This window comes from Caenorhabditis remanei, chromosome V (assembly GCF_010183535.1).
Source record: "Caenorhabditis remanei strain PX506 chromosome V, whole genome shotgun sequence".
Taxonomy (NCBI): Eukaryota; Metazoa; Nematoda; class Chromadorea; order Rhabditida; family Rhabditidae; genus Caenorhabditis; species Caenorhabditis remanei.
In genome coordinates, this window is record NC_071332.1 from 5,914,343 (window position 1) to 5,932,588 (window position 18,246).

The 18,246-nt window shown below is 37.2% G+C and overlaps 9 protein-coding genes across 9 annotated transcripts; 6 read left to right on the forward strand and 3 right to left on the reverse strand.

The window, feature by feature from the left end:
- Positions 1-648: 648 nt before the first annotated feature.
- On the forward strand, positions 649-1,616 carry GCK72_017578 (uncharacterized protein; the record flags this gene model as incomplete). Its single annotated transcript, XM_053732153.1, has 2 exons — positions 649-783; positions 1,182-1,616. The coding sequence occupies 2 exons, from the start codon at positions 649-651 to the stop codon at positions 1,614-1,616; spliced, it is 570 nt and encodes a 189-aa protein (XP_053581066.1).
- Positions 1,617-2,128: 512 nt separating this feature from the next.
- GCK72_017579 (uncharacterized protein) lies at positions 2,129-2,417 on the reverse strand (the record flags this gene model as incomplete). Its single annotated transcript, XM_003112720.2, has 2 exons — positions 2,129-2,348; positions 2,404-2,417. The coding sequence occupies 2 exons, from the start codon at positions 2,415-2,417 to the stop codon at positions 2,129-2,131; spliced, it is 234 nt and encodes a 77-aa protein (XP_003112768.1).
- A 338-nt stretch (positions 2,418-2,755) lies between these two features.
- On the reverse strand, positions 2,756-3,244 carry GCK72_017580 (uncharacterized protein; the record flags this gene model as incomplete). The annotated part of the gene is made up of 2 exons (XM_003112445.2): positions 2,756-2,922; positions 3,025-3,244. The coding sequence occupies 2 exons, from the start codon at positions 3,242-3,244 to the stop codon at positions 2,756-2,758; spliced, it is 387 nt and encodes a 128-aa protein (XP_003112493.2).
- A 612-nt stretch (positions 3,245-3,856) lies between these two features.
- Positions 3,857-4,139, forward strand: GCK72_017581 (uncharacterized protein; the record flags this gene model as incomplete). The annotated part of the gene is made up of 2 exons (XM_003112589.2): positions 3,857-3,870; positions 3,920-4,139. The coding sequence occupies 2 exons, from the start codon at positions 3,857-3,859 to the stop codon at positions 4,137-4,139; spliced, it is 234 nt and encodes a 77-aa protein (XP_003112637.2).
- Positions 4,140-6,396: 2,257 nt separating this feature from the next.
- On the forward strand, positions 6,397-6,679 carry GCK72_017582 (uncharacterized protein; the record flags this gene model as incomplete). The annotated part of the gene is made up of 2 exons (XM_003112724.2): positions 6,397-6,410; positions 6,460-6,679. 2 exons carry the CDS (start codon positions 6,397-6,399, stop codon positions 6,677-6,679), a joined length of 234 nt encoding a protein of 77 aa, XP_003112772.1.
- Positions 6,680-7,346: 667 nt separating this feature from the next.
- Positions 7,347-7,886, forward strand: GCK72_017583 (uncharacterized protein; the record flags this gene model as incomplete). Its single annotated transcript, XM_003112449.2, has 2 exons — positions 7,347-7,518; positions 7,621-7,886. The coding sequence occupies 2 exons, from the start codon at positions 7,347-7,349 to the stop codon at positions 7,884-7,886; spliced, it is 438 nt and encodes a 145-aa protein (XP_003112497.2).
- A 1,519-nt stretch (positions 7,887-9,405) lies between these two features.
- GCK72_017584 (uncharacterized protein) lies at positions 9,406-11,395 on the forward strand (the record flags this gene model as incomplete). Its single annotated transcript, XM_053732154.1, has 6 exons — positions 9,406-9,558; positions 9,606-9,756; positions 10,273-10,370; positions 10,422-10,952; positions 10,996-11,258; positions 11,305-11,395. The coding sequence occupies 6 exons, from the start codon at positions 9,406-9,408 to the stop codon at positions 11,393-11,395; spliced, it is 1,287 nt and encodes a 428-aa protein (XP_053581067.1).
- A 1,180-nt stretch (positions 11,396-12,575) lies between these two features.
- On the reverse strand, positions 12,576-12,858 carry GCK72_017585 (uncharacterized protein; the record flags this gene model as incomplete). The annotated part of the gene is made up of 2 exons (XM_003112561.1): positions 12,576-12,795; positions 12,845-12,858. 2 exons carry the CDS (start codon positions 12,856-12,858, stop codon positions 12,576-12,578), a joined length of 234 nt encoding a protein of 77 aa, XP_003112609.1.
- A 508-nt stretch (positions 12,859-13,366) lies between these two features.
- GCK72_017586 (uncharacterized protein) lies at positions 13,367-13,647 on the forward strand (the record flags this gene model as incomplete). The annotated part of the gene is made up of 2 exons (XM_003112527.1): positions 13,367-13,380; positions 13,428-13,647. 2 exons carry the CDS (start codon positions 13,367-13,369, stop codon positions 13,645-13,647), a joined length of 234 nt encoding a protein of 77 aa, XP_003112575.1.
- Between the last annotated feature and the right edge of the window lie 4,599 nt (positions 13,648-18,246).

Here is an 18,246-nt window from a genome sequence, read left to right on the forward strand (position 1 = left end):
GGTTAACTGAGTTTAGGCTGGGCGGTGAGAAACACGCGGTGAAGAATGTAAGTCGTATTGGTGATTGCTCTCCAACCGGTCGGGGCCCGGTTTCTGTAAAGGGGGGGAAGTTGCCAGTGGTAAGGTACCCCCATAACCCCTTATTCTTCGAGACATCACATCAAATACGCAACGACACTCCGCTCATGTTCCGCTCGTCCACCGTAACCTCAGCGCGCCGATTTACGTGGGCGTGTAGTCCACGTGGATTATAAATTATTCTTGAGCCCGGTTGGCTAGTTTCAGTTAGTTTTCTGCGTTTTATCGCTGGTTTTGATTGATTTTATCGTGTACAATTGTCGTGTCATTATTAATTCTTGCAATAAAGAGTATTTTATTGTAAGAAAGCGTGTTTTGTTGTCGTATTTTATAAGAAACCCGACCACCCCGTATTCGTACGAGGGCTACTAAAGAATGGAGCGAAATGGGCATATTTTCAAGGGAAATTTCTCTTTTGTTGGTTTCTAATTTCTCCACTTCTCTACGTCAATTGGACATTGAACTGTTTACTCGTTTTTCAGCCGAATAAGAAGAGTACCGAGTTTTTGAGGTGAGCTCTTCATTTAGTAAACAGAATGAGAATTTGAATTCTGAATTCCCAGAAATCGAATGGCAGCAGATTTCGGAGTAAATGTTGATGATGTCACTTATATCATTGCGGATTTTTATCAAGTAGACGATTCTGGAAAGTTTGCTCCGTCGCCATGGGCATTCTTCTCAGGATTCAATTTTCTAGTGATGACAGTGAGTTTTCGATTTGAATGAGGGTGTCAGAGAACTTTGGGGACTTGAATTCCGGAATCCGGATTTACGATTCTGGGATCTCGGGCTGCGTGATCCCACAGTTTTTATCTTTCATAATAAGAAAATGGCAGTCGTTCTGAAATATCGAGTTCAGAAAGTTGCATTGAATCTACTTTTTCCGTGGAAAAAACTTTCAAGAAATGAATTCATTTTGCGACTTTTGACAATTCGTTTTGGATTCCGGAAGACGAATCTCTGGAAATTTCCTTTTCCATTCCGAATTGTCGTTCCGGAATTCAGAATTGCATTCCATGTTCTGTTTTCTGGATTCTCAAAGTTTCTATTCGGTACAACTCTGGACAGGGTTAATGAAACTTCGAAAAAATCTTCATTTTCAGGTTGTCTCCCTCGTCGTAATATTCGTATTCGGCATCAAATGCTACTATGAAATGACCCATGTTATTGTTCCTAATCGTAACCACTCAATAACTCAAAAACTTCTTCAAACTCAACTTTTCCGTGCTCTCGTCTTCCAAACTCTCATCCCTCTCATCATAATGTACCTTCCTCTTTTCGTTCTTTTCATCTTCCCAATGTTCAACATCAACGTTGGATTCGCTCACTATGTGTCTATTTCGATTTCTCTTTATCCTGCTCTCGATGCTCTTCCCAATCTTCTTTTCATCCGAGACTATCGAGATTGCCTGTATAATTTCATGAAAAAGCCAGAGACTCCGAAGAGTTTCGAGTTGTATTCCGTAAGGAGAGGTAGTACAACTACCTCTAGTGCAAGAAAGAGTACGGTCAATTTGGGACGAGTTGATTTAGGTTGAATGAAGGTTTTATTTAATGATGTTATGTGTTTTTAGTGCAAGAATAGTTCTAAGAATCTCAGAGTTCAGTGCGAAAAGATGAAAATCTCAAGAAGCTCGCCATGGAAGATTATCTCTTTTTGGTGTGATTTTACAATATTCAAAATAGAAAAGCATTCTTTCACGGGATCAACCAAGAAGAATTATAATTAAAATTACAGAGTTTTTCGGAGGAAAAGTTATTTCCTGATTTAGAATGTCTTTGTTTAATTATCAAGTTCTCTAGGAACATTATGTCAACTCAAAGTTTCACAACGTATTCCAGACATTGCCACCTAAATTCATCTAGATTTTCCTAGACATGTCAGACAATTCCTGTTATAATAAAGCTACTTCGCAGCATAATCGCGACAGCAATCTGTGTGCGTCATCTGAAAGGAAATACCAAGAAACACAAAAACAGTTGATGGTGTTCAAAAATGTTCATTTTCAGTTTCAGATCGTTCGTACAAATTCAAAAAGAGTCCGTTCGTTTATTGGTTGTTCTGAGAAGGTCCAAATCCAGCTTCTCTCTTTCCGTAATATCCAGCATAAGCAGATCCGAGACCGTATCCGTAAGCTCCGTATGCTCCATAAGCATTTCCATAACCTCCGTAGTAAGCTGATGGATAATAAGAAGAGGCATATCCATAGTATTGAGCAGAAGCTTCTTGAACAACTGAGCACATGATGACGGCGAGAACACAGAGAAGGCTGAAATAGATACCGTTCAGATTCTAGAATTGAAAATGCTAGAGGAGAAACTTACAATTTGGCGTTCATTTTCAGTAGATTGAGTTGAGAACAACTGTTGCCATTTGGTGATATTCCGTCACTTTTATACCAGCTTCGAACTGTTTGCTAACTACTTTCCGCTAAAATTGCAACTGTCACCTGAGTCGGGTGGTTTTTTTGTCATTGTGTTAGTCGACTCCATTCAATATCCTTTTCTTTTTCACGCCATTTTCAAGTTACCGCCTCGGTAAACAATCATGAGAAACTGAAAAGTCCAGAAATAGTTTTTGAGGAAATTAAAACTACAAAAGATTTCGACCCACCCGAGTCAACATTTATTTAGTATTTACAGCTTTATATACAGATAAAACATAGAATATAATGATTTATCGCGGAGACAACAAGTTCTGGAATGAACGACTTAGTTGGTCACAGTACATGACGTCGTCGTATGAAGGGAGTGGAGAGGCACGAGCAGATTCTAGCTCATGGTATTCTGGAGGCAGTTCTTCTGGTGTAAGCAATATTTTGGGAATGTTGAGGACAGAATAATCTGGAATAGAAGTAAACGTGGAAGAGAAACCCGAGAGCTGGGGAAGAAGGATGGTTTTAGGTAAGAAATCAGATCCCTCATTCAGGAAAACCTGTAACTTACATGGAAGTTCCATCTCACAATCGGCTTCGATTTCCTTTTCTCCTCTTCTACTACAATTTTTATCCACTTCCTCCGGTTTCATATAAATCGCACATTGTGCCAATTGAATCCTCTCGTAATGATATTTGCAGATGTAAAATACAGCGATAAAGAGTAGAATCGAAATGGAAAGGAATATGAAGACAGTGCACAAGGCCAATGATTTGGTCAAGGCAATCATTAAGTGGTCGGGTTTGTATGGTGCCGTTTTGAACAGTTTTGAGAGAAAATAATTCAGAAATAGAGAATATTTGTGAGTGGACTATTATATAAGTATCTGATGTTGTGTCGTCGCGTAGAAGACGAGAGAAGAGAGAGGATAGAGGCTGGATATAAGAAGGATTAGGCAGCAGATTGTGAGCGAATGTTCATGTGAGAAGATCGGATATTCTTTCTTGATTAACCTAATGTTTTTGGGGACGGATTTGGTTGACAACGTCACGAACGGTTTACAGGGTCACATATTCATCTGGAATACACCAGAGCTCGTTTTACTTTTCCGATTGATGACATTCACGGGAACTCGATTTCGTCATTTTATTTAGTCTATTTCCATTTTAAGTTTTTGTATAATGTCATCATCTTTATTTAGAAGTTTTTTTTCATGACGAAGGTTTTCCAATTTCTGAGTATTGCTTTTTGATCGAGCGGGAGCAGTTTGTCAGTTTCTACGGCAAAACCAATAAGAGAAAAAAGTTATGACGGACGAGTAAATAGTCAGTCGGTCGGTTATAAAAGAGTAGTATTTCATGACAAAGAGCAAGAAGTTTCTTCTCAAACCATTCCACTGAAAATGAACTCCAAATTGTAAGTTTCCTCTCTAAAGTGTTCTCATTTCAATCAATTCGATTTCCAGCCTTCTCTGTGTTCTCGCCGTCATCATGTGCTCAGTTGTTCAAGAAGCTTCTGCTCAATACTATGGATATGCCTCTTCTTATTATCCATCAGCTTACTACGGAGGTTATGGAAATGCTTATGGAGCATACGGAGCTTACGGATACGGTCTCGGATCTGCTTATGCTGGATATTATGGAAAGAGAGAAGCTGGATTTGGACCTTCTCAGAACAACCAATAGACTCTTTTTGAATTTGTACGAACGATCTGAAAATGAAAATTAACATTTCCTTTCTATTCTTGTCTTTTTTATTGAACATCTTCTTCGTGAATCGTTTCTTGGACTACTGTAGTTGTCATAGTTTTATAAAATGCTCGAAAACCACAAAAAAAAAATCTAAACGCAAGTACCGCCAATGAGACATGCTAACACATACATTTATTCTTGATAACCACTTGATAACAAAAAAGCAACAGAAAATGCAGCTAATTAAATACTTTCAATAGTCACTAAAAATGCGTAGGAGAACTTCAAAATGAGTAATTTATATGCATTCGGAATTCGATGACTATAAGTGATTTGTCCGGAGTTGTCATATTCGATACCGAGAGCAATTCCAATTTCAGTGAGATTCATGGGATTCGCCAGATTAATTTCGGCTCTTTTGAGATTGACAAACTGCGAGAGAATCTGAAGACAAGCGATTGGTTTTAGAAGGAAACAAGTATCAACTCACATCTCGAAGGATCACAATTTCTTCTGCTGAAATACGGTCTAGGAATACATCAAAGCGGCTCAAATGAGACAATCTCTTAAAATGTGAGAAAGGAATAGTTTCCGCCCAGATACTAAATTCTTTTAATTGTTTGAATTGATCCATTTCGACAAGTTTAGCAAACGTATCGTCGTCAAGTTTGGTATCTACAAACGCAATCTCTTCCAGTACGCCAGGTTTGAATAGCGATATAATTGGGATGACATAATCCTTGTGTTGCAATTCTAGCCGAACATATTTTGCAAAGAATAATGGACAGACTTCTTGGGAAAGTGATTCGATCAGTTTCGGCATGATGTCGATGGCCTCGCAACGACGATTTTTAATACAAAAACTATTGATAGGAGATTTCGAGTTGGTCAGCATTGTCGCCAGGGCACTCAGTTCCATGTTCAAATAATTGTCGTCGGCTTTATCGCAGTAATGACGAACGAGGCGATACTTCTTCCCCTTCTTGTAATAAACAAATAATTTCTTAAGACCAAATTGCGTTCCTTCCTTAGCGTTATAAATTGAAACTTTCTCGAATTCGTATTTGAAGCCGTTCACAACTGGCTCGAATTTTCTCGAAACTTTTTGGACATTGAATCTACAAAAAGCAAGTTTTATAAGTTTTTTTTGACTGGTTGAATTATTTTCTAACCTATCTAGAATATCCAGATTCCCGACAATCTCGGTGAGCATTTCAGTTGGCAGATCGGTGAGAATAAGCGGCTTTGGATCGGTACTGAAATTCAAAAGTTGTGATTTTTCATTATTTATTTCTATGCTAACCTTCTATCATAATCGAAATCCAGATTTCCGTGATAAAATTGATAGAACCAATATTCGAAATCCACGTATTCAATCACATCGTCTCCGACTGTCCCGCAGAAGTTTTTGTAAGCCTCCTCGACATCTTTCTCTCGAAGAAACTCGTAGTAAATACAAGTGTGAAGAGCCGTCGGATTGGTTTTCAGAATATCGGACATTTTTTGAGGCGATTATCTGGAAAAACACGATTTGTTTCGTAGAAATTAGAAAATTGGACAGAAAAGAAAGTGCGAGTACAAATCGGGAAGAATGCTCACTTGGGAAGAAACGGATCGGGAAGAAACAAATCGGGAAGAAGCAAATCGGGAAGTGACGAATCGGGAAGAACGCTTTTTCGTAAGTTTCAGTGTCGGAAATGAAAGAAAAGTTAATAGTTTTCTGTTTAGTGTAGTTATTTTGCTTATTAATGGTGTGTTTTCACGTTTTTGTGTTGATTTTACGGAAATTCGTTTTGCGAAAAATTTTCGAAACTACGGTATATCGAGCGAAATTCAAAATTGTCATCAAAAACAGGTAAAGACACTATTAAAAGTGGCAATAATTACATTTCCACACTTTTTTTACTCCATGAGCAAACCTGTCAAAGAGTTCATTCTCATCAATGATCAATCAAAACTACCATGAAATCTTTGATACATTTGACTGAATCGCGCATACTACATTCACTATTTGAATACGTGTACTCGTTGAAAATTTTCAGATTACATTCAATTGAATCTGTTGATCTTTAATGCTAGTAGTATTTTTAAAAGTTCCAAAATGCCATAACCAGTTCAAAGAGTGAGTAGTGTCGGCATTGTGTGTAGTTCGAGGCAAAACGGTTATGAGCAAACAGAAGGTGAGAATATAAAAGAGCGACAGAAGTCAGTAAATGCAACAAATTCTATTTGTCTCCTCAATCTACTGAAAATGAACTCCAAATTGTAAGTTTCCTCTCTAAAGTATTCTCATTCCAATCAATTCGATTTCCAGCCTTCTCTGTGTTCTCGCCGTCATCATGTGCTCAGTTGTTCAAGAAGCTTCTGCTCAATACTATGGATATGCCTCTTCTTATTATCCATCAGCTTACTACGGAGGTTATGGAAATGCTTATGGAGCATACGGAGCTTACGGATACGGTCTCGGATCTGCTTATGCTGGATATTACGGAAAGAGAGAAGCTGGATTTGGACCTTCTCAGAACAGTCAATAAACGAACGGACTCTTTTTGAATTTGTACGAACGATCTGAAAATGAAAATGAACATTTTTGAACACCATCAACTGTTTTTGTGTTTCATGGTTTTTCGTTTCAGATGACGCACACAGATTGTTGTCGCGATTATGCTGCGAAGTAGTTTTACGATAATAGGAATTGTCTGACATCACTTAATAATTCTAGGTAAATCTAGATGGCTTTACCCATTATGAAATTTTGAAGTGGCTTCTAGGTAACTCTGCGATCTTCAGGTAGACAGTGTTGGCTCGTTTTAACTTTTAAAACTTTATGATGCAATCTTGTGTAAGTTTTAAAAGACACGAATGGATTCTTATCACGATAATGCCTGTAAGCCAAAGGAACTTGAGAATAATATGAATTTTTTGAGGCATTCTTAAATCAGAAATCTTTCGGCGGGATCAAGTTCGAAGCAGCTAGATGTTTGATGTCATCTCCATGTCGAGAGTCAAAAAATCAAAAAATCAAGAAACTTGCAACGAAAAACCCTTTCAAATCTGAATAGAACCATATCACCCACCTCCATTCATATTCAAAATCATGACATAATGTTTACCTCTTCATCTTTTATGCTCAAAACATCATCATATAACAGGTTTGAGTATAAAAAAGGTGATAACGGGAAAAGAAAACAGTTCAGTCGAATGGCAATGCAGCTCTCCTTCCTTCATATTTTGTGTTTTTGTGCCGCTTTGAGCACTTCCTATGCTCTTTTGGGAATGGGACGAAAACAATCTGTGGCAGTGACTGGAAGGTTGACGTGTAACGGATTGCCAGCGAAGGATGTGAAGATTAAGTTGTATGAAAAGGAGAAAAGTAAGTTATTGAGGAGGAAAGTGCGCTCTGATGACTATTATCATTGGCGCACTTGCAATCAGGACTGACAAACTTTGCATACAAAAATTCTCTAATTTTCAGTCAAGGACGTGAAAATGGACGAGACAAGAACCGATGTGAATGGAGAGTTCAAAGTGTCTGGCTACAAGACAGAAATCACTAACATCGACCCTCAAGTCAATATTTATCACAAATGCAACTACAATGGACTGTGCTATAAGAAGGTTGGCATCAAGATTCCAAGCAACTTCATCTCAATTGGTATTCTTCCGAAGAAAACGTTCGATATTGGGGAAATCAATCTGGCAAATCAGTTCAAGGGAACTACTACTGATTGCATTAATTGAATTGAATTTTTAATTTCAATATGATATTTTCATGAATAAAGAGCATTCCTAAAAGGAAAAGTTAAGAAAAAGTTAATTTCAGAAAACGACCTAAAAATATAAAAATACTCGGAAATCACCTGTTCCCTCGTAGACTAATATTTGTTTTTCGTCCGATTAGTCCCCTCACAAAATGCACTTCCAATTCTTTGCTCTCTTCTTTGAAAACTATGGAATTGTTACAATTGGACAGTTTATTGTGTTTTTAATTACTCGAACCTACTTTTTTGGTTCTTTTTTCTTGTTTTTCTTGCTTCATTTTGGAGAGAAGAATCGAGAATCTGGAGAAAACCCTCTGTGGCTTCCCCATTTCTTTTATTTATTCGTATTGGTTTCTATTGAGTGTCTGTTAATATTTGGTAATATTTTTCTGGCATTCGCTCAGACAAATTATCCTCAATTTACGATTTTTATGATTTATCTAGTAGTTTTTATCGTGCAAATTGACTTTATGATTGGCCCGGTGATGGATCCAGTTATTCAATTGCTGATACTTCTAAACTTGCTTGTTATAGTTTTCAAAATCGGGAAGAGGAAAGTTTTGAGGTATAGTTTGGGGCAAATTAGAAGAGCCGCATGTCCCTAGCAAAGTCCGTATTCACTCCAATAGACCGGCAACCCATGTTGGCTAAGTTTGAAAGTGAGTCATGGTGTCAAAACTTACCAAACAAAAATAGTGTTTTGGACAGTAACTGTCGGAAAATAGGTCTCTATTTTATCAATTGATGAAGTTTGTGAGCTTTCCATAGAAGACATAGTATAACAAAGAACTCCAACAAGATTTTCAACAAAGGAATCATTCCTGACAACGGGACACATTCTTAGAGATAACATCTTCCCTTAACACCTAGAAAAATCACTTCCAGGAACCGCCTATTCACAATATTTCTCCTCCTCTTCGGTATAATCTCTCATCCTAGAGTTTCCAAGTTCTTCACAATTCCTAATTCACTCGTCATCTGTATCGAATTTGATCTCTACATTGTATCAACCGGAAGACGTTTGGTAACCTTCATTCGGATGACATTGATTCTTATCCTTCCCCATTTTCTGCAGGTTATCAACTACTTGGCATACTTATTCTCTGTTCTCTCTTCTTTTATCATTATTTGGTACTTTTATAAACTTATTTTTGTTGGACGAAGAACTTTCAAGACTTTGAAAACTAGGACGGTATTGCAGATTACTGTTTATGTTTTGTTTAGTTTGGTAAGAATTATTTTCTGAATTTAAATTCGAAATTACTTCCAGATGTATCAATTCGTAATTTTATTTTTTCAAATTACCAAAAGTTATAAAATTATTAGAAACGATCGTTTCTCATCTGTTTCACAAAATTATACCTATTCCACATTTGCATTTTATATACCATTGGTGTTTTCTTATTCTCAATTGGTCAACTATTTCTGGAAAATTCCAGAATCTTCGAGCCCCAGAATTCTCAATTTTTCCAGTGATTTGATACCGAGTTAATCCCAAAATGCTATTCGATCAACTTTGGGATTTTTTGATATCTCATCCCATCTCAATAATTATCACTTTATTGATTATCTATCTCACTCACATCACATTAAAACCACTAAATCGAGTGAGAAGATTAGGAGATGTCGGTCTGTTTTTTGGGAAACCTGAGGTAGGACATATATAGAGTAGAAAGCAGTGATTTTATTTGTGTTTCAGTTGAGAGGATTCTATCGAGAAAGGCAGCTGGAAAGGCTGAAATTATTGAGAAGAATCGGAGATCTGCCACCAGTTTTCCCGAATGGATGGTATTGTGTTTGTGAGTCGGAGAGGTTGGCGAAGAATCAAATTATGGAGATTACGGTTTTAGGTGAGTACATTATCAGATTGGGTAAAGTCTAGGCCTTCATTTTTCCAGTTTTCACCTTTTCGTTTACTCTGTCAGATATTGAGTTATAGCAGTTTGAAGTTTGAATTACCACATGTACGAAAAGAGAGAGAGAGAGAGAGAGAGAGAGAGTGCTGAGAAGTCAGAGACTCTAGCATCTCGGCGTTCTCTTTCTCTTTCTCTTTCACTTTATCTAAAAGACACATACAGAACCGCTCAAAAGTGTATTAGTTTTGCCTTTTTCAGTTGAAAATGGCCAACTTTGAGAGTGTGTCATGGTAAAACTAACTGTTCCACAAATAACTTTTTAACTGATCAAACAGACCAAGAGTAGAACTCCAAAAATTAATAATTTTGGTCTGTTTGATCCCATAAAAAGTTATTTTGTGGGACAGCTTTTTACCATGATGCGCTCTCAAAGTTGGGCGTTTTCAACTGAAAAACACTTTTGAGCAGTACTGTATCTCAAAAACTGGGAAACCTGAGAATTCGTTTCAGGGCAATTCCTATCCCTAATCAGATCCGAATCTGGTAATGTCTATATCACTGACTCATATTGCCCTCACATCGGTGCAAACTTTAACATTGGAGGACGCGTAAGCAACACAACTCTCCACCTGGTTTTCACTCCAACTCCCTCATTGCAGGTGATTCGAGACAACTGCATTCAATGCCCATTCCACGGCTGGATTTTCAGTGCAGAGACTGGAAAATGTGTGGAAATTCCATATGACGACGGCAGAATTCCTGAGCAGGCTAGAGTCACAACATGGCCGTGTATTGAGAGAAACAATAGTATTTACCTGTGGTATCATTGCGATGGATTAGATCCTGAATGGGAGATTCCAGAGATTTCGGAAATAACTCAAGAGATTTGGAATTTCGGGGGAAGAACTGAACATGAGCTGATGTGTCATATCCAAGAGATTCCGGAGAACGGAGCAGATATTGCTCATTTGAATTATCTACACAAGTCGGCGCCTCCAATCACAAAAGGATCTGATATCATAGAGACAGATCTATCAAATCCGCAGCCAGTTGTTCAGCATGTTTGGGATGGAAAGTGGGAAGTGAAATCAGAAGAAAACAAACATTGCGGAGTCATGCATCTGAATCAGTATATGACGATTTGGGGGTATCGAGTACCGTTGACTGATAGCAAGTTGATAGCAGAGCAGGTAATATTTCCTCGTTTAAGCTCAAAGTCATCTATTTTTCCAGCACGGTCCTGGAATCGTCCACATGATATTCGACTTTGGTATCTGGGGAAAAGGAGTTGTATTCCAGACGGTCACCCCAGAAGAACCACTTCTTCAACGAGTCCGTTTCAGAATGTTCTCGAATATTCCATGGTTCTTTGTGAAATTTTTTATGACTGTGGAAGCGATGCAATTCGAGAGAGATGTGTTTATTTGGTCAAATAAGAAATATATTAAATCTCCGCTACTGGTGAAAAATGACGGGCCGATTCAGAAGCATAGGAGGTATAATAATAAAATTCATGGAAAAGTTTCAAAAACATTTTTCTAGATGGTTCTCCCAATTCTACACAGAAAACAGTCCTCGAATGCTGAAAGATGGAAGTTTATCAAATCAAGCGAAATCCATTCATGACTGGTGACTTCTATCAAAAACTTGTCTCATTTTCATTCTCTTCTGAAGACTCTTCTGGTGACACACTGCTGTTCCATAAATACCATTTTTCAACTATTAAAGCGGATAGGAGATAAAATAAATGTATTAAAAAAACGAGTAGAAGAAGGTAAGAATCGAAATGCCAATCGTTAGAAGCATGATATCCAATAATTAATGCACTGGAATAAGTGTAAATCATGTAGAATTCAATGGCAACCACTGTAGAAATCAGTTGAATAATACGACAGGAATCCAGGATTTGAGGTCTTCGTTTTGATTTTTTAATTTTGTAAATTTTGTAAAAGAGAAGGGAAGCAGTGGAGAACACTGTAAGAATAAGAAGAGGGGATATTATCTGAAAATGAAATGGTATACATATATCTGTGGAACGTCTTAGAAACTTACAAACGGATCACCGTCAGACTTTGTGAAGTGAAGAGTAGATGGGTCAAACTTGTTACATGGTTGAGTCCATATTATATAAATCCCCGTTATGAATATAAAAATGGTTTTGGTTTTCAATTGGAAGAAATGAAAAGACACTGAATCTCTTATCTTGAAAACTAATAGTGATGTATTCAAAAGAGATATAATTGAAAAAGTTCCAGCTACATTCGAAAAAGAATATATTCCAGCTATAAAAATTGATAAAAGTTTGATACCGGAAGACATGAAACGAATAGAATCTCCGATTTCAACGGAGAATAAGACGGTGCCACAAAACAAATATAGATAAAATAAGTGGATTTTCAGGAAAAAGTTGAAGAACAATGTGTAATGAATCAGGATTTTCTGAAAATTCTGAATGTTCTCTGTGGTTTTTGAATTGCTATCTCACCTTTCTGGCAAAATGAAAATATAAATGAAATCCTGTTAATAGAATTGCAGAGATCATGTTCGAAAAGAAAAGAACATCAAAATCTTGTTCGTATTCTGCTTCTTTTGTTCCTTTTTCGAAGCCAACGCCAACGGAGAGCATTTCAAGTTTTGAAACTACAGGAAATAAGAAATAGTGATTGTTGTGAAAAATAACGGCAGGTGCAAACTTAAAGTTTACAGCTTCAACCCAGTTCATTGTTGCGATGTTTATACAATGTTTCGAAACTAATTTTGAATAAAAATGTTCATTTTCATTTTCAGATCGTTCGTACAAATTCAAAAAGAGTCTAATGGTTGTTCTGAGAAGGTCCAAAACCAGCTTCTCTCTTTCCATAATATCCAGCATAAGCAGATCCGAGACCGTATCCGTAAGCTCCGTATGCTCCATAAGCATTTCCATAACCTCCGTAGTAAGCTGATGGATAATAAGAAGAGGCATATCCATAGTATTGAGCAGAAGCTTCTTGAACAACTGAGCACATGATGACGGCGAGGACACAGAGAAGGCTGGAAATCGAATTGATTGAAATACGAATACTTTAGAGAGGAAACTTACAATTTGGAGTTCATTTTTAGTGAATTGGTTGTAGAAGAATGTGAAGGTTCTTGGTTTTCACAGCGCGAGTGCAAGTTTATATACCGTTCTTTTTTAGCCAAGTCACTGTTTGCCCAATAGTTTTTTCATTAGCATCGCCACTTTTTTTCACACTTTTTTACTCAATGAGCAAACCTGTCAAAGAGTTCATTCTCATCAATGATCAATCAAAAGTACCATGAAATATTTAGTGCAAATGAGTGAACTTTGTAAGCAATCAACTTTATCCAAGCATATCATTTTGACTTTTGAACATTTTGACTGTTCACTACATCAGTTCCAATCCCGCTAGTGGGTCCTTGTTGTCGGCTGCTTATTTTTAGACATCGGAAGTTGCCATAACCAGTTCAAAGAGTGAGTAGTGTCGGCATTGTGTGTAGTTCGAGGCAAAAAGGTTATGAGCAAACAGAAGGTGAAAATATAAAAGAGCCACGGAAGTCAGTAAATGCAACAAATTCTATTTGTCACCTCAATCTACTGAAAATGAACTCCAAATTGTAAGTTTCCTCTCTAAAGTTCTCATTCCAATCAATTCGATTTCCAGCCTTCTCTGTGTCCTCGCCGTCATCATGTGCTCAGTTGTTCAAGAAGCTTCTGCTCAATACTATGGATATGCCTCTTCTTATTATCCATCAGCTTACTACGGAGGTTATGGAAATGCTTATGGAGCATACGGAGCTTACGGATACGGTCTCGGATCTGCTTATGCTGGATATTACGGAAAGAGAGAAGCTGGATTTGGACCTTCTCAGAACAACCAATAGACTCTTTTTGAATTTGTACGAACGATCTGAAAATGAAAATGAGCATTTCCTTTCTAAACGTGTTAATATTTTGTTATCCGGAAGTTATTCAAGTTACGTCAAAAGCGTGACTTACAAAAGTTGTTGGTAGTCTGTGCAGGTGGAAATATTGCAGCAGGCGTTGTTTCAGGTCAATTCAAATTTGTTGCCAAATTCTGGTCTTGATTGAATTTCTTAGTAGAAAATTGGCGTTGAAGTATGGACTCACTTCTATCAAATGATGTTTCCCTTGGAAACTCTTCTGAAAATTTGCGTTACAATATAAATGAATTGAGAGAATATATTGGCATTGATAACTGTGTCAAAGTATTTTTCGTGTTTTTCTCTATCATTTTGTCATTGATTTTGAAATTGAAGGTAACAATCACTCCAGATTCATAGAGTTTCAGCATAATATTTTATAGACAACAACATTCGAATCCAGCAGTCATTTCTCCGTCATCTTTTTAATTTGTACCATTTTAGTCATCTTCGGTTCTATTATCTACATTTTAACTACAACTGTTTTATTACATTTCAAAAGTATTAGATATATTTTCATGTTTCTTCTTCTGCTGATCAATATGACTTCACTTTTTTTTGCCCCAATTATTCCATCTATCATTACAATTATGACATTTCTCTATTCTCTTTCATTTGTGTTTCAGAGAACTGAAACTTTGGAAACAGCATTTCAGTCAAAGACTGGGTAAGTAAAAAATGATTGAATACTTGTCAATTTCTGGACTTCAGATCACGAACAATATGGATAATATCCTCCATTTATAGTTTCTGGTCTCATCCTTTCAACAGTTTCAGTAAGACTATATTCTTTCAAAATCTGTTTTTTTTTGTCGAATTCCAGACAAATTGTTGTTATATTTCGATACAAATCATTATTTGTATCCATTAATTCTGATCAATTTGATGGATTGTTTCCTGATAATTAGCTCCACAGTTTTCATTATTATCAAGTTAATGGATGTCTATAAGCATCCGAAGCACTTATCGAATTATGAACTTGCAAGTCTCACTCATGTGACAGTTGTTCTATTTTTTCAGCACGTAAGTTACTGTAGACAAGAGGTCTGTATAATTTCAGATTTCATAACTTCAGATGCTGTTCATTTTCATCCTTCTTATGATCTTTTTCTTTCAAAGTTCCTCACTTGACAATTTAAAAAATGTACTTGTTCACAAACGAGGAACCTGGTCGCTATTCTGTATATTTGTTCCATTCTCCTATCCATATTCAATGCTTTTTAGTCTACTGTTTTCGGGTCCGAATAAGGAAATGAGAAGAGTCAGAAGTGTTACTTTCAATGCTAGAAGGATGAGGAGAGTGTGTTTTAGAATAGAAGTTATTTAAATAAATGAAGCGTTTTTTCAATCTTCGAACGATTTATTGAAAGTGATTGGTTTGGTTGAAAATTAGGCAAAAATCAATTCTTATTCAACCTTTGGAACGTTCACACAATTTAAAAATAAGATTGCGGCTAAACATTAATCTTTGAAACCTTCTAATATCCAAACACCTGAAGGTGTTGTCCCGAACAAGAAGAGGTGTAATTATTGGATTCAAAGGTCCCCTCTTGGTGGACAGATGTGTCAAACGAAGCATATGATGATATTGTCATGGGCGTGGTCCCACTGCTAATTGTCTTTTGAGAACCCGTCTGAATATGAAAATGTATATTAACAGAGTAGGAAACACAAATTTTTAGAGAAGATCAATGGACAAAAGAATCAAATACTTTTAAAGAAGGCAAATTTCAGACGAAATGATGAAGTGAAACGGCATTTAATTCACTGATTCATGAAGTTTCAGACGGAAATGCATTCATGTTTCCTGAGTATTTTGGTATAACTCGGTATATTGAGTTACTCAGTACTGAGTTATTCAATGTATCATATTGTAAGTGTACAAAAAATCCTGTTGACTAAGACGAGCTTTCTTATATTTATTTATTTATTTCATCGAAGGGTGAATACCACTTACACGTGAAAATGAATTGATTTTGTGAGTTACATGTAAGAGATGATTAATAAATATGGAAAGAAATAGATAACCGGGAATGGGAGGAAACGGGAGTAGAACAGAAAGGTAAAAAGGGTGTAAAATAGTTAGAGTTATGGGCCTATTGACAAGTGAGTAGCTCCACCACTAATTGAAGTAAGACAAGAAATATAGTTAGATGACACGAATTGATATTAGCTAGAACCATAAAAGTAAAAAAAAGTTAGTAATTTGTTGGATTTAGTGACAGGAAATGATTGAGATTGTATTTATATATTCTGCTCTTAAAGACAGCTGTGGATGGTTGAACCGGAAAACCGGAAACACCAAATCAGATAAAGAATTCCAGGAACGGAGAACTCTATTAGAGAGTATTTGAGAAGATAATTTTGTCGAGTTCCTAGTTAACGATTTGAGATAGTATCTATGCCGACGTAGTTTTGAATGGTCCATTAGTTCAAATATAGGGTCATCGATAATAATTTTTTTGGTAACCATTAGTTTATAGGTAAAAATCAAATCAATACACAGTCTCCGATGTTCGAGTGATTTTAGATCACATTCGTCAAGCGCCTCGAAATACGATGTACAGGGTGCGGCAGAATTACCCGCACAAAACTTTGACGCCATAAAGCAAGGAGATTGACGCAATTCTGGTGCGCGTATTATTTAAATTTTTGTTAATCATATTATGTTTTATCATTCTGCCAAAATTCAGATTGGTCGGTTTTGTTTTAGGTAAATGGCATCGCCGAGTCCACATCGCTCGTCCATTTTGAACCTTTTCAAAGCAGGAGTCGCTCCGGTTGACATCATTAAACGGCTCGGAGTAACAAGTGGAACCGTGTATGACTTGATTTCTCGTTTCAAAAAGCTCGGCACGTTCTTGGAAAGACGTGGGAGAGGGAGAAAAGCAACTGTCGTCACTCCAGATCGGATCAAAGCTGTGAAAGAGAGAATCAGAAGTATTGCACATCGGAGCATCAGAAAGATGGCGAAAGGTATGAAAATTAGTCGACGTTTGTTGGGAAGGATTATCTTCCTATTCAAAACTTACGTTCTCCCTCTAGTTGAATACTGCTCCGTCGTTTATTCGCCTCCCCCATCATCTAAACTAGCGCACAAGCTCGAAACTCCTCTCAGATTCTTTTCGCGGAAAATTCTTCAACGCTGTAACACACCTTATTGTTCCTACTCGGATCGCCTCTCCCAACTTGACCTCTTTTCTATGCGCCACCGTAGGCTCAAAGCGCAACTACTTCTCTTATACAATCTTATAATCGGCGCCTCATATTTTCCTAGTCTTGAGACCCATGTCAGGTTAAGTTCCTCCTCCCGTCGCCCAATGTCTCTTAATTGTATAAATCCTAATTGCTCTAATTTTTTCTCAACTGTAATACCTACTCGGCAGAACCCCGCATCAGGCACGCAACATTTACCCGCTGAGCACCAGGCGCGCAACACTGCAGCATCAGGACTGCATCATTTACACGCGTTTTGTTTTCTGAAACGCGTCGGCAGCACGTGTGCAGCAACTAGGATGCGGCAGCATATCCGCAACACTGCAGCAGCAGATCCGCTGCTCTTCAGCAGCACCTAGGCAACATTCAGCAAGTACGCTCCATTTTTTCTCAATTCCGAAAACTTATGTTTTTATTCACTTTTCTCCTATTTTCCTGTTTTTCATACCAATGTTTTTTTTCATGAAAATAGTTTTACCCGTTTAATGGAAGAAAAATACGTGTGTCTAAGAAACAAAAAATCATATTTCAGCCCTCAACTACAAAAAAGACAACATCACCGCCAGTCAAGCCAAATAGGATTTCAGGAAAAATTGAAGGTGAGATTTTCTCAATACTCTAAATAAGTCTTACGTATTTTTTTCAGACATTTGAACGATAGGAAACGACGAGGATTTCAAAGCAAGCTGAATGCAACATCATCGAAAATTAATTCATAAATTGTACTATTTTTCACATATGTATACATTTTCGTGAATTGTACTATGTTCAGATTTATATATATATATGTAATTGTATTTAAGGTTTTAAATAAAATTTTAATTTAATAATACGCTGTCTTCGGTGCAAGAAACTATAGCAAAGGAGGCAGCGGCCTAATTTTAGCAGCGCCAGAGCAGCACAGCAGCAGCCTTTCCGCAACACGTACGCTACAGTACCGCAGCACAACCGCATCAGGCACGCACTCTACGCTTGCCTGCTGCTGGACTGCTGCGCGCCTGATGTGGGTTTCTGCCGAGTATTTGGAATGCCTTAACTATTAATGTCCCTCATTTCCTTTGCCCATCGGAATTCAAGTCTCTTCTTGTGAATAATATTGCACGATTCTGATTTTTTTTCTTTTCTTTCTTTATTCTCCCTCCCCCTTGCCCAACACCTATTTTATAATTCCTTATTCCCGGTTTCCTTTCTCAGGTTTAGTCTCGTGAGGGGCTTTACCTGACCTCCAGTGACATTTTCTGTATATTTAAATAGTTAAATAAAATATCAAAATATCAAGGATTGTCAAAGACAAGCTGAAGCTTACCTGTAATTGTGTAAGAA